This window comes from Delphinus delphis, chromosome 1 (genome assembly GCF_949987515.2).
Source record: "Delphinus delphis chromosome 1, mDelDel1.2, whole genome shotgun sequence".
NCBI classification, from domain to species: domain Eukaryota; kingdom Metazoa; phylum Chordata; class Mammalia; order Artiodactyla; family Delphinidae; genus Delphinus; species Delphinus delphis.
The window spans coordinates 89,488,613-89,504,915 of NC_082683.1; the positions used below are offsets into that span (position 1 = coordinate 89,488,613).

At 35.0% G+C, this 16,303-nt stretch overlaps 1 protein-coding gene across 2 annotated transcripts in view; it reads right to left on the reverse strand.

Moving 5' to 3' along the window:
- Positions 1-15,795, reverse strand: part of OLFM3 (olfactomedin 3) — a 195,289-nt gene extending 179,494 nt beyond the window's left edge. The window contains exon 1 of one of the 2 annotated variants that reach the window (XM_060006418.1): positions 15,426-15,795. In XM_060006418.1, the coding sequence (XP_059862401.1) occupies positions 15,426-15,494 (69 nt within the window). In that variant the 5' untranslated portion in view covers positions 15,495-15,795. Of the gene's footprint in view, positions 1-15,235; positions 15,262-15,425 lie in introns of those variants that run through there. The other variant, XM_060006419.1, reaches the window with a different exon arrangement.
- Between the last annotated feature and the right edge of the window lie 508 nt (positions 15,796-16,303).

Sequence of the window (16,303 nt, forward strand, 5' to 3'; positions counted from 1 at the left end):
GGTCAATAGAATTTGAAATCAGTGTGCAACTTGAGTAAAAATTTAAGGTGATGCTAAATCGCAGACCGGTTTAACTAAGCCAAAATCATGTAGTAACCAGATGAAAATATAATACACCATTTATTTAGGGGAAACTATCCTGACAACAGACTTGTGACCAAACGATTCACAATAATTTTAATAATTGAGTAATAATAATTTTCATTCATGGTGGTGGTGATGCAATCCATGATTCAAAGAGTCTTCAGTCACGAATTTCATGGGAGCCCAATCAGCATGATATGGACAAGGCAGGGACAGATAATCAAAATAAAATTGTAGAGATCTTGGGGTAATGTATGTGTTGGGATTCTCAGTAATTTCTGTTTTGATAATTAAGATAGGTAGATGGTTAAAAACTAGCTTGGTAGATAGAGATGAGATTAGATAGATATAATACAGAGACATTTAGATATATAGCTATATAGATTGTTTTAAATTTTATTACTGTGATGACTAATTTTAAGTATCAACTTGACTAGGCCATGGGGTGCACCTATATTTCATCAAACGTTACTTTGGGTGTGCCTGTGAAGGTGTTTCTGGATGGCACTAACAATTGAATTGGTAGACTGAGTAAAGCAGATTGCTCTCCCTGATGTAGGTGGGCCTTGTCCAATCAGTTGAAGTCTTAAATAGAACAAAATGGCTGAGTAAGAGAAAATTCCTTCTGCCTAACTGCCTTTGAGCTGGGACATCAATTTTTTTTCCTGCCTTTGGACTCATACTAAAAACATTGGCTCCTTCTATGTCTTGAGTTTATAGTCTTTTTGACTGGAACTACACCATTAGCTCCCCTGGTTCTCCAACTTCTTGACTACAGATCTTGGGAATTATCAGCCTCCATAGTCACATAAGTCAATTCCTTATAATAAATATTTTTACATATGATGTGTGCTGTATTATGTACACATACATTTTATATATATTATATATATATATATATATATATATATATATATATATATATATATATATATATGTTTATACACACACATACATCCTGTTGGTTTTGTTTCTCTGGAGGACTCTAATATAACTACATTTTGTTTTGTTTATTTGTTTTGGGTTAAGGTAATTCAACTCCAGAAATATTTAAAAATCTGGTCAGGTTAAGTCTTAGACCCTTTAGGTAGTCATTTTTCTAAGAATTTAATGCTACCACTAGTTCTCTTTGTTTTTCATCTGCATCAGCTTCTCTTACTTCCCATATGATTAGCAGCAAAAGAGCTAAGTCACATAAAAACGTTCTTTAGTGCTCACATGCTCTTTTACATCTCTGTGACTTCATACAGGCTCTTGCCTTTTAATGGAATAACCATCTTTTTCCTTTCATTACCCAGCTGATCTTCCTTTAAGCATCACCTCCCTCAGGAAATTTTCTTTTATGTCCCAGTCTACTGAAGGTGTCCATTCTTTATGCCCTACTTGCATCCCATACAAGTCACTGTTATAAGACATATTACAGTACTACAATTATTGGTATACCTATATGAGTTCTCCAGTAGAAAATATTAAGATCGTTTTGAGAATAGTAACTGTGCCTTTTTAAAAGTGCTTTTATCTCCAACTCCTAGAACAGTGCCAGGTATGAGTATTTGTTGAAAAAATTAATATAATGTGAATGCCAGTGAACTACTTTATCATGTGTAATATTTAAGATCATTGATAATCATTCATTTCTGGACTAATTATTTTCTCATATTACAAATTTTCTTAAAGGTAAAAACAAATCTCAATTATTTAAAATTAAATTAGCAAATTCAACAACGTTTTTCTTGACTGCATGTAAAAAGGGTGGATCCTGCTTATAGTATGTGGAATGTTACTAAGCAATCGTCATATTTGACTGTGCCTTTATTTGTGTAACATGCATTGGTTCTCTAAATAAAATTGCTTTCAAAATCAGCACTGAAGACGTGCCAATGTCTTTAGTAAATCAGATTTGACTGATGAAAAAGAAGGAGCTGTCATCATCATTTTACTGAATCATTGGTAGAGAGTTTGTATTTTCACAGTAGATTATAAATCCAGGACAAAGAATCTGGAATCAAATGCTTTTAAAAAGTCCTATGCTGGCAAAGACATGAAATGAAATCCACTTACTTCTTAGGTTGAGGGTAAGATTCTATAGGCAGATTTTACCTAACAACAACAACAAACATCACTTTGTGTCTTACAAATATCAACTAGGGGACACAGTAACCTATCATGTAATTCAGTTAGGGTTATGTGTAATCTAGTAAGTCTTCTTTAGTAAGCGATTTTTAATTTCTATACTACCTTTATAATTTTTAAACCTCACTGTAATTTCATATCTATGGTCTTTCTAATCTTAATATTCACCAGTACAGACTGTAGCATTATTTGGCTGACTTACGTTTTGTATTTACATATTAATTATTATCATCTAGACTAATGTATTAGTTTCCTGTTGCTGCTACAACAAATTACCATAAACTTAGTGATTTTAAACACACAAATTTAGTATCCTATGGTTCTGGAGGGCAGAAGTCTGAAATAAATCTTATGAGGTTAAAATCAAAATGTCAGCAAGGCTGTATTCCTTTATGGAAACTACAGAAAAATCCATTTTCTTGGCCTTTCAGTTTCTAGAGGTGGCTTGCATTCCTTGGCTTTTGGCCCCTTCCTGCATCTTTAAAGTGCTTCTCTCTCATCTCTGCTTCTGTCATCTTCTCCTCTTTTTCTGACTCTGAGCATCAGTCCTTGCTCTTATAAGGACATTTTTTTGTAAAAAGGAAAAAAAAATGTATGTTTTTTTTTTTTTTTTGCGGTACGCGGGCCTCTCACTGTTGTGGCCTCTCCCGTTGTGGAGCACAGGCTCCGGACGCGCTGGCTCAGCGGCCATGGCTCACGGGCCCAGCCACTCCGCGGCATGTGGGATCTTCCCGGACTGGGCAGGGATCCATGTATCCTTTCGAACCATGTTTTCTCCGGATATATGCTCAAGAATGGGATTGCTGGATCATATGGTGGCTCTATTTGTAGTTTTTTAGGGAACCTCCATACTGTTCACTGTAGTGGCTGTACCAATTTACATTTCCACCAACAGTGTAGGACGGTTCCCTTTTCTCCACACCTTCTTCAGCGTTTAATGTTTGTAGACTTTTTGATGGTCACCATTCTGATTGGTGTAAGGTCTATCTCATTGTTTTGACTTGCATTTCTCTAATACTTAGCAATGTTGAGCATCTTTTCAAATGCCTCTTGGCCATCTGTATGTCTTCTTTGGAGAAATCTCTATTTAGGTCTTCTGCCCATTTTTTGATTGGGTTGTTTGTTTTTTGATATTGAGCTGCATGAGCTATTTGTAAATTTTGGAGATAATCCCTTGGTCGCCTTCATTTGCAAATATTTTCTCCCATTCTATAGGTTGTTTTTTCGTTTTGTTTATGGTTTCATTTGCTGTACAAAAAAGGGCCTTTTTGACTACATGATCCCATCAGAAAATGCAGGATAATCTTCCCATTTCAAGTTTCTTAATTTAGTCAAATCTACAAGTTCCCTTTGGCTATATAAGGTAACATATTCACAAGTTCTGTGGATTAGGATATGAACATCTTTGGGAGGACATTATTCTGTCTACTACAGTCCATATACTTTTTTTTCTTTCTATATTTAGCCACATAAAGAGTTGTAACTCAGTATTAGAAAATATCATTGGAAGTCATAACTCAATAAAAAAACTTTCTAATAATTATTTTTGATTAAAAGTAGTCTAATTACTTGAATACTGTCTCACTCCCCAATATTAGAAACACATAGCCATAAGCTAGCTAACCATCCATCAGTTATGTTATAGAGATTTTTGCCTTATGCAGAATTAAAATAGATGGCCTTTATATTTCCTGTAACTCTAAGAGTCTCTTTAACTATTGTCAGATAAAGACAGTAGATACACAATGTCGTTCACTCATTTGTTTTTCATTAAATCTTCTAAAGCTAATGGAATGATACAAAATAAATGTAAAATATGCTGTAATGCTTGGGATATGGAATGACCTTATACGTTTTGACATTTATTTTTTTGTGTCACTATGTGTGTACAACTGAATTGTTATAGTCTGCTCAATGACATAACTTTAATTTTCAGCAGTAAAGTAGAAGAAGCCTAGATTGTATCATTAATTTTAACAACCTGATAGTCTGTGAGCAGAAGGAAGGAGGATGAAAGGGTGATGAACTACATTTAGAAGAGATGAATGTGCCCCATTTTAGGATGACCTACCAATATAAAAGAGCACTTTGTCCAGCATCCTTAATTTTTACATGAGGAAATGGAAACCAAAAAAGTTTAGTGAGTTGCCCAAAGCCATACAACTAGATAGTTGCAGAGTTGATATTAGGCCTCAGATTTTCTAACTCCTAATTTAGTAGTCTGTTCACTCCACTGTGAACTTTCTAATTTCCTAATTATTATATAATTTGTTCAGAATTTGATATGGTTTCTCTCTTCCTTTATCTTAATTTTACATGTTAAATTAATGTTAATTAGGTTGAGTTCCTTGAGAGGTATCTTTTCCAAAAGCAATGACCATGTACAGATAGACAAAATGAAGTATGTTTCTATTTTATTTCTATCTGCAGTGTTTAGATGCAAATAAAAAAGGAAAAGGAATTTAAGAATGCTTTCATGCCTTTTTCTTCCTTCTATTTCTTCTTACCAAGAGATATTAAAGATCAGTTGAACTAAATTAGAGACCCTTGTTTTTTTTTTTGCGGTACGTGGGCCTCTCACTGTTGTGGCCTCTCCCGTTGTGGAGCACAGGCTCCGGACACACAGGCTCAGCGGCCATGGCTCACTGGCCCAGCTGCTCCGCGGCATGTGGGATCTTCCCGGACCAGGGCACGAACCCGTGTCCCCTGCATCGGCAGGTGGACTCTCAACCACTGCGCCACCAGGGAAGCCCCAGAGACCCTATTTTAAACAGTTAGTAATAGAAGGGCATCCAGGTCTCAGATTAATGAATGCAGTCATTGTGTAGGAGAGTGTGTATGTGTGTGTGTGTGTGTGTGTGTGTGTGTGTGTGTGTGTGTGTGTTTGAGTGTGTGGTGTTTACAGGGGGCAATAAACGTCACTTGAAATGGTTAAATAAGCATTGGCAGATGTGTTGTATATATCATCTTTAAAAGCTGCATCCTTGATGTGTAAATAAATGCTTACCTCCCCTCAATTTTTCTTTTTCTTTTAACTATATTTGAATGTGTTCACCTTCCTGCTCATTTATAATTTCCTCCCTTCTTAATATCCATTTTTATTTTAGGACAAATGTTTAGATTTGGAGTCTTTTCTTGCTTTTTCTGACAGGGAAGTCATCATGCTTTGGCACCAATGGGGGCACTACTAGTAAATATTGACTCCTTCAACCCACTTGATTCCTTACTCTCAAGTATCATATGCCCTGCTTTCAGTCACTATATGTTACAATAACTAACTACCTCTTTGGCATGAGCTTCATAGCACTCTGTACATTTCCTCCTACTTATCCCTGGAATCTTTTAAGGTATATGGCAGTCAAACTAGAGTCATTTTATTCCCTGACTTGGTCTAGCACTCAGCTTATTGTAAAGAAGAATACATCTGTAGCAAAATATAAATAATAACAAGTATAGTAAAAAGTCTTTAGTGTGTCTTGAGCTGGATAATATTTCAGTTTGTTTAGTACTACAATAATATGCACTAAGATGTAGTCATCGTGCCCCAAAATGCATGTAGGTGTGAAAATACTCACCAGATAAACAATTCCATAAGCAGCCATAGACATAGATCATTCCCAGAAGCAACGGTGTCTTTTGTAAGGCAACATTTCATCAGTGACATTTTGGTGCCAGTGAGTCAACATATCCAGTACTGATCTCTATTTGCAGAAATCCTGCCTTTTGGAACTGGTCTCTCTAGTAATGCTATTTAAATCATCAGGGGATAATGCTTCTTAATCACATTCAGTTTAGTTGGAAAAATGAAAAGGATCTTCTATTCAATTTATGTCCTTCCTATGGAGTTATCTAGATAGCTGTTTATTTGTGCTGTTGAAACAATTTTATTACTGATATTTCTTTTCAGAGCATTTTAACCTACAAAGTTAATTATAAAAATTTGAATTTCTGATTATATTTAATTCAGATAAATCTAACTCTACTTCTATTTGCTTTTAATCATTTAACCTTATTCTCTTTGGGAGTGTTGTGCTCATATAGTAATGCAGTACAAATATGGAGCCAATACTACTTATCTTCCTATTGTGGTATTATAAGAATATATAGTAAGATAATAATTTCAATGGAATATTTTAGATCCTTAAAAAAATAATTCAGTCCCTAAAAGAGGTGGAAAAATATAGGTAATATACTAATTTATCCAATAAGGTAAGACATTACATAAAATAAAGATAGTCAAAACAATAAGCACACATTAATAAAATGTTTAGACTCATAAATTTATGCAAATAAAATGGACACATAGATACACCAAGGAATAAGAGGATATGCTAACTTTGCCAACAAGCATCATGAAACACAGCAAGTAATTCACAAGAGTATTGAATTTGTAGCATCCCAGGGAGTTACCAAAAGTCAAAAATAGCACTAAGGATGGTGAGGTAAGACAGGAAGTTAATCAAAAAATTTAAAAGACATCATCTTGCAGCATTCTTCAAGATAAATAACCTGGTATGAATTCCAAACCCTTAAAAACAAGGTTCTTAAAATTTGTCTTACTTCCCTACCCCTAATATATTATCTGATGAGAGCATGGGCCAAAAACACAGATTATATCCATAAGTTATTTAGCCTAGGATTTTAACGTTTTTTCTTCATCTGTTCATTTGTTCATTCAACAAATGTTGATAAATATTATATCTGAATAGGCACTGTGCTAGCTGATAGATAGGAAATGATAAGATCATGATCAAGACACAGAGCCTGCCCTCAGGTACATTATAATTTAGTAGGGGAGACACAATATAATAAATACCCAGTTTTTTTTAAAAAAGAAAGTGGTAAGTATAGTAAGAGTGATTGGAAATAGAGTGTTTTATAAATCTTGGAGGGGAAGAAATACAATTCAGTCTGTGTTCATTGAACACCTATTCTGTGTCAGACACAGTGCCAGTGGCTGTAGATGTAAAGATAAATAAAACATCATTCTTTTCTTATAGGAGTTTTTAGTTGATCAGGATTATCTTCTCCTGGGGTGCAGGGCGTGTCAGGAAAGGATTTATGGAAGAAATGATATTTGAGTTGCATCTTAAAATATAGGTAAATTTTTGACATATGGAGAAGAAGGATAGAGCTTTCCAGGGAGAGGCAAAAGCATGAACATAGCAGCATCTGTGATCCTTTTCTCTGAATTTATTTTTATTCTGCTGAAGGCTTGGTATGAGAATAACAGAAGGCATAACTTTGTGATTATGCTTTACGACACCTTGTTTTTAAAGCACAAAAGATGTGTTTTTAGAAAAATCTATTGTTTTGACAATATTTTTGAGTATTTTTATTAGCACCATTTAAATTACTGGCACTATTGATAGAGTTGGTCTAATTTTGTTTTTGTGTCTTGGACCCCTCTTCCCCCAAAATGGTTTGCAACCTCTTGAGTAAGTAACACGTGAGTCAAAATTAAACTTCACTAAGGTATGGTGTGCAGGTATTTTTGAAATAGTGTATTTCTTCTTAAATATGAGGTGTTCATGGGTAGGGTCTATCCTAGATATTATACAATTGCTCTCATCTATTTTTGCTCTTTGTATGAGAGAATCAATTCTTGAGTTACTAAGGTGGACTTGCATTTGGATGAGCAGCGTCAGGAGAAATGCTGTTGTGTCTAATTAAGGGTCAGGTCTTTTCAAGGATTTTATAGAAGTTTCTATTGAGAAAAGCAGGGAAACCGGTATAAACAGAGGGACTGAAAAAGCAATCCAAGAGAAAAGAGCAAAGAAATTGTGTTCATAGAAATGGTCATTTCTCCATTACTGCTATGGTCTGAATGTTTGTCTCCCCCCAGATTCATATGTTGATATCCTGATGCCCAAGGTGATGGTATAAGGAGGTGGGGCCTTTGGGAGGTGATTATGTCATGAGAGTGAAGCCCTCAGGTCTCACAAATTTATGATCTTATAAGCTGTACTCTACAAAAGGATCTGTTAATTTTTAATGAATGATCAAATAGTATTAAACAGAATATCTTAGTCTGTTTGGACTACTATAACAAAATACCCCAGACTGGGCAGCTTATAAACAGATACTTACTTCTCACAATTCTGAAGGCTGGAAGTTCAAGGTCAAGGTACCAGCATGGTCAGGTGAGCTCCTTCTTCCAGGTTGTAGACTTCTCTTTATATTCTCACATGGTGGAAAGAGTGAGCTATCTCTCTGGGGCCTCTTATATAAGAGCACTAATCTCATTCATGAGGGCTCCATTCTCATGACTCAGTCATGTCCCAAAGGCACCATATATTAATATCATCACATTGAGATTACGTTTCAACATATGACTTGTGGGAAGGGGAGGGGGCACACACATACTGACCATAGCATAGAGTCATCCTAGAGTTTAACAAAGAAGTTTTAAGAACATGAAGATTTTTTGTTCTGGTTCTGCAAAAAATGCCATTGATAATTTGATATTAATTGCATTGAATCTGTAGATTGCCTTGGTTAGTATAGTCATTTTGACAGTATTGATTCTTCCAATCTAAGAACATGGTATATCTTTCCATTTGTGTCATCTTCAATTTCTTTCATCAGCATCTCATAGTTTTCAGAGTACAAGTCTTTTGCCTCCTTAGGTAGGTTTATTCCTAGGTATTTTGTTCTTTTTGATGTGATGGTAAATGGGATTGTTTCCTTAATTTCTCCTTCTGATCTTTCATTGTTAGTATATAGAAATGCAAGAGAGTTCTGTGCATTAATTTTGTATCCTGCAACTTTACTGAATTCATTGATGAGCTCTGATAGTTTTCTGGTAGCATCTTTAGTATTTTCTGTGTATAATATCACATTTCTGTGGAAACACAGAAGACATCAAATAGCCAAAGCAGTCTTGAGAAAGACAGATGGAGCTGGAGGAAGCAGGCTCCCTGACTTCAGACTATACTATAAAGCTACAGTAATCAAAAAAGTATGGTACTGGCACAAAGATGGACTTACAGATTAATGGAACAAGATAGAAAGCCAGAAATAAACTCACGCACCTATGATCAGTTAATCTACAACAAAGGAGGCAGGATATACAATGGAGAAAAGACAGTCTCTTCAATAAGTGGTGCTGGGAAAACTGGACAGCTACATGGAAAAGAATGAAATTAGAACATTCTCTAACACCATATACAAAAATAAACTCAAAGTGGATTGAGACCTAAATGTAAGACTGGATACTATAAAACTTTTAGAGGAAAACATAGGCAGAACACTCTTTGACATAAACTGCAGTGATATCTTTATGGATCCACCTCCTAGGATAATGAAAATAAAAACAAAAATAAATGGGTCTAATTAAACGTAAGAGCTTTTGCATAGCAAAGGAAACCATAAACAAAACAAAAAGACAACATAATGGGAGAAAATACTTGCAAACGAAGCGACCAACAAGGGATTAAGCTCCAAAATATTCAAACAGCTCATGCAGCTCAATATCAAGAAATAAAGAACCCAATCAAAAGAAATGGGCAGAAGATCTAAATAGACATTTCTCCAAAGAATACATACAGATGGCCAAGAAGCACATGAAAAGATGCTCAGCATTGCTAAGCATTAGAGAAATGCAAATCAAAACTACAATGAGGTATCACCTCACACAGGTCAGAATAGCCATCATCAAAAAGTCTACAAACAATAAATGCTGGAGAGGGTGTGGAGAAAAGGGAGCCCTCCTACACTGTTGACGGCAATGTAAATTGGTACAGCTACTATGGAGAACAATGTGGAGGTTCCTTAAAAGACTAAAAACAGAACTACCACATAATCCAGCAATCCCACTCCTGGGCATATATCCAGAGAAAACCGTCATTTGAAAATATACATGCACCCCAGTGTTCATTGCAGCACTATTTACAATAGCCAAGACATGGAAACAACCTAAATATCCATCGAGAGGGGAATGGATAAGAAGATGTGGTACACAAATACAATGGAATATTACTCAGCCATTAAAAAAAGGAAATAGTGCCATTTGTAGCAACATGGTTGGACCTAGAGATTGTCATAGTGAGTGAAGTAAGTCAGACAAAGACAAATATCATATGATATCACATATGTGGAATCTAAAAAAATGATACAAATGAACTTATTTACAAAACAGAAACACAACATTGTAAATCAACTATACTCCAATATAAAATTTAAAAAAGATCATGTACGTTCCTCATTTTACAGGTGAGAGAACTGAGATCATAGCTTTCCCAAAGTTATATGTGTGTGTGTGTGTGTGTGTGTATTTGTTACATAATGTATAATAAACATATACAAGTATTTATTATATATATATAATAAAAACACATATATACATATCAGTGGCAAATTAGGGATGAAAAATGAGGGACTTTGTCTGAATCCTGACCCTTTTGTTTCTCACTCTTGTGCTGCTTTCCCTCCCAACAGAGAATGGATCATCACAATAGTCATTTTCTAAGGAGAATTGTTGCAAAATTACAAGGAATAAGAATTTTTTTAAAAAAATAAAGGAGCACAGTACCATTTTAACCTTTTCAAGTTGCCAAGAGAAAGAATCAGAAAGAATATTTACATTCCAAACTAAATATTTAATTGGGTTAAGAAGGATGGAATAAAACGAGAGTAGCAAAGTCATTTGCACTTTCAAAACATAGGTGGGTTGTGTTGAGCTTTTCATTTTTTACCATATCCGGGTTTATTGGTATGTAATTACAGATCCTTGCCAGATGCCATCGATCCATATTTTCTGTTCTAATTTGAGTTGATCCTGTTGTACAGAGGATGTCTCTGGCATACAGGAGATACAGGAGAAGATAGATTTTTTTTTTTTTTTTTTTTTTTTTTTTTGCGGTATGCGGGCCTCTCACTGTTGTGGCCTCTCCCGTTGCTGAGCACAGGCTCCGATCGATCGCGCAGGCTCAGCGGCCATGGCTCATGGGCCTAGCCGCTCCACGGCATGTAGGATCTTCCTGGACCGGGGCACGAACCTGTGTCCCCTGCATCGGCAGGCGGACTCTCAGCCACTGCACCACCAGGGAAGCCCGAGAAGATAGATTTTTAAGATGAATTTTAAAGCAAATTCATACTGATCTCAGTTTATTTCTCTTGCTGTTTTTGCTTTTATCAATTTCATTTTAAAGTTATAAGAAAATAAACTTTAACTAGATTTATATACTAAAGCCACCTCTAGACAATTTAGGTCTTTCATCGTTTTGTTTTTAGCAATACCAAAACACAAAGGCAGTTACACATGGTATATTATGTTATGAAGCATATAACAATATAATTATTGAAATTCCCTTACTTCCCATTGTGTTTGTATGGCTTAAAGCAACTGTCTTATTTAAGGCAAGAGTTCTAATTGGCCGAGTTGTTTTAGATAGAAAAAACACTTTGGTGTTGAAGATTATTGCTGAATCATTGTTTCACTTTATGTCTGTAGTGTCAGCAAGTACCATGGTGATAAGTTCTTTAATATATTTCCAAGTAAGGAGATAGTGAATGCTTTCTCAATCTAAGCATGCTAGGGCATTTTGCAATATATTTATCACACAGATATGACTGCTTAAAAGTATAACACTCACTGCAGTGTGTGGCTATGCCCATGTCACCTCTTTTTAACTGTTCCCCAAGTGTCTTACTCCAGTGTAAATGTTCTATTTGAAATCTGCACAGTCACATTTATACCTCCTTTCTTTATAATTCAGCATTGCGGAGCAGAGAAATTCACAGTTCTGGTTCAAGGGATTACTGTTTTGTTATAATGTTCAAATAATGGTCTGCTAAAACTCTTCTTGTAAAAGAAGAAGAGGTTCACTCTCCTACTATCAAGGTCATTACTAAACTCTGTGCCTTCTGTTTAAAAGCACAGAGATGCCATCTAGCAGCCGCCCTCAGGAATTTCCTACACAGAAATAGTCCTTTCTCTATAAAACTGAGCAATAATTGAATTCTTACAAGCTTTTGGTTTTTCTTAATTTACTTATTGGATGAATGATGATTTGGCATATTGCCTGTAGTTCAGATACTCCATTACAAATGAAATTAATTAATTAATATCTCTTAAAAAGGGCAAAGGGATACACCTATGAGTTTTTGTAAATGGAACTGGAAATTTGTTAATATGATTTTAATTAAGAAAACATAATTCTCATGATTTTCTTGAGAGGAAAATTGATAATCTGTCTATGTAAAAATACAAATAATTGATTGATTTTTTTGAATTGCCTTCCTTTACTGAAAGAAAATACTAATCTTACCAATATTCTGGTATATTAAATGAGAGAAAAGAAAGTAAGTGGATGCTGAAAGTAAGTTCATCCTGTTAATATAAATGTTTGGGCATTTTTAAAAAAATTAACAATAAATTTGACTTTCAAGTGATTTATCTTGCTGTAAGATAGTGATACCTAAGCACTTTATAAAATGTCATATATGATCTGTAAGTTTCAGGAAGAATGATCATAAACATAAATATTATATAATCTTCCATGAAATGGAATTGTTACTGTTGTTAGAAGCCTTTTTGTTTCAGATAAATTAATATATAATAAGCATGCTCTAAAATTTAGATTTCCAATATTTGATATATGTGACAATCCTATACCTAAAAAAGTCTATTCAATTTTAATAGCTCTACTATATTGCCAGTTTGTGTGTATCCATGCATGATTTATGTGTAGTGTAAATATAAAATGCAATAATATAGAATAATACTTAAATGAATTCATTTAAAAGTATGATTTTGAAATATATCAGTCCTAACATTATAAAAATTTTTTTATTAGCTGTTTAGAATTTTTGTATATTTAAATTTCATCACTTATTACTTATTTGTCCACAAACTGTGGTATTTTGTGCTACTGTATTATTGGAATTTAATTTCAATTTTGCCAAACGTAATTTGCATCATGGATGTTAATTATTATCTAAACCCTTAAGTAGTTAGTAAAAAAATAAAATTTGAGAAAATTTCTATTTCATAACCTAATTGACAATCATTTTGAGAATTCAGTGGTGCCATTTGTGATTTGGGGGAGGGGAAATGATATAGTTTCGTGATTCTCAATAGTTTGATAAAACATAACAAAAGTAGTTTTATTCACTTTTTTAAACAAAATTTGTCTACTAGTCCAAAGACCTTTTTACAACATTAAAATCACTTGCTATGAACATTTTAACATTCTCTATATTGTCATATGTAGTGTATAACAAATACTATCTGCTGTTCTTTGCATACTGTATTGCAATATCTAGAAACTGAAAAGGACAGTTTGAAAAGTTAATGTATGCCTTTCCTTTCCTGGATTTCTCAGCTCAGTTGTACCAAACAGACAAAATTAAGTCTGAAGAAAAGTTTTCTGTTGTTGAATACATGGAAATAAACTTATTAATACTAGAAAAAGTCACGACTAAAAATAGGTCATTTATTTGGAGAATTTATCTCAATATTTATTAGAAGCTCTTCTTTGTTGATATATTTTTAATTTGGGAAAGAATGGGGTACAAGAAGTGAAGATATTTATGCATTTAAAGATATCAGAAAAATCAAATGAAACATGCAGTTGTTAGTAAAGCTCTGCATTTCCGAATTCATTTTAAAGAATGATAAAACTCACTTTAAGTCAAGTGATTTTTTTTGTGCAGTAACTCAGTAATTAGCTTTGCTTTTTAAAAATGTTTTACCAAGAATATTTCAGATGAGATATATAGTAGAATGTGTTCAAAGTTGTAACAAACATAATATAATGAGAGTGGCAATGGAATATGTTACTATAGATCCAGAGAAAAAAATGAAAAAGAAAGATTAAAAAATATGAAAGCAGAATCAACACTTTGTACCTAGATGTAAAATGCTTTAAAGCTACACCTTAGTGTATGAAATATCCCATTAAGGATATTAAGACAAAATTATTATTATTATTATTATTTTGTCTTAATATCACAACCATAGCTTTAAAAGGAAATGATCTTATTCTTATCAGGTCTCTCTAAATATGAAAGGTACACAGAAATAATTATAAGCATAGATGATATGATTCTAAATTTTCACTCTCTACTATATTAGGCCTAGAAATATTCAGTCAACCACAGTATTAGGCTATGCTTGGTTATATCTTAGTTCAATTATGAAAAGAAACAATTTCTCTACACTACACAGTTATTTTAAAATAACTTTATAATATTCCAAAATACAACTTTAAATGGTTTTAGAACATGACATCATTTCTCCTATTGTGTCAAATTGCTCTTGAACAGTTAAAGAAGTAAACTAATTTTTGAAATTGTATTTCCTTACTTTTTACTAGATGCATTATATCTTATTCCAGATAGTTATGATTTTCTTAGAATGCTGAAGCTCTCAAATTATCTCACTTTATCCTCAAGACTTTTCTCATACACTGCTGAAAATATTTCTCCATATTTTCTGATTTTTTATCAAAAGAGGTTAGCATTCACTTTAATTGCCAGTACTGGATAATTATCAGAGTTCAACAGATATGAGACAACTCATCCTTCCTATTGCCCTCCTTAGTTTGAAAGGATTCTCACTTCCTGTTTCTTAACACTGGTAATCAGAACTTCCTCAGTGCCCCGTAATTTCCTTAATGAAAAGAGAGAAACAAACACAAGCCCCTTTCACTAATGCCTCTCAACCACGACAGAGAGTGGAGCTCTGCTGCTCTGCCCTGTGTGTTACAAGCAGCATCCCAAATGTTTTGGACACAAACCGCAGCACGTCTGCGTTGGGAGTATTATTGACCAGGATCAGCTGGAAAACGCTTCTCTGCTTTCAACAAAGAAACGGTTCACCATCTCCTAATACATGATTACAAATTGCATTATTTTAATTGCTAAGTCCTTTGCATTACCCGTCCGACTTCAGAAGAGAACATTAACCACTTGGATACCAAATAAGCCAAATTCTCTCAAGAGCCGCATTGCCCGCTGCCCATACACGTTATATTCGCTCCTGGTCCCTCCCCCGCTCTTTCCGGGACTCTACCTTGTGGAGCTATTCCTCGGGTAGTTCACCTTGTTATCTTCCAAGCAGTGGGGATACGCCAGACACCACAAGATAGCTGGAAGAGCTGTCTTTCATGCTGCTTTTTTTTTTTCATAATTAAATGCATTTTTGGTCGGTCTGTTACATATTGCACATTTATTTCAAACAAGAGTTAAAATATTGCCCATACCTTGGAAGGGTCTAATCCAGCAAGCAAAGACAGCAGCAGGAGATTGAGTAGGTTGGATGCCGCCTGCATTCTGATCTGGATTTTTGCCCCTGTTTACTCTCTTTTATGTAGCCACTCCACTCTCACTGCAGAGACCTTTCCTTCGTCAGTTGCACTTTCTGCCTGCCAGTCAGAGCTGAGTGGAGACAGAGGCGGCGGCAGGAGCAGTAGCAGCAGCAGCGGTAGCAGCAGCGGCAGTAGCGGCAGCCGCCCTGGGGGGCGATCATTCCGCAGGCATTCTCAGGGCTGGGAGTCCGCGAGCTCTAGGAGTGGATTGAGCTGCAATGGTCGCTGACCGAGGTGCTGAAGCTCCTCCGAGCCGCGCGCCCCAATTTACCTTCTCTCCCGCGGCTATATAGCCAGACCACCTCAAAAGTTTTGACCCAAGAAAAAGATAAAGGGAGTAACAGCTGAGAGAGGTGTGGAGACCTGGACAACGGATATGACATCACTACAGCTCCTTGGGGCTTGGGGAGATATTTTGTGGGAAATTTGTTATCCAAACAAGGATTGCCTCTCCTGCTCCGGTTCCGCATTTGCTGGTATCTTGATCTTCAGAGAAGTAAAGTCAGCTAGATATAGGATTATGAAACAAATAGTGCCTGGAATCGTCTGCTGTCATTGACAGAGGACTTGATATTGTATGTAGTGCTTTAAAGAAAGTTTGCAATGTAGACTATCAATGTGTATTTTCTGTTCAAGGTACACAGTCTATAGTTATTATATATACATATATGCACTGTCATTTAAACTAGCCTATTGAAATAATCTATTTGGTTAAATATTCATGTGTTTTTTAATCTATCTAGGGCTTTTGGTCACCTAAAATACTACATATA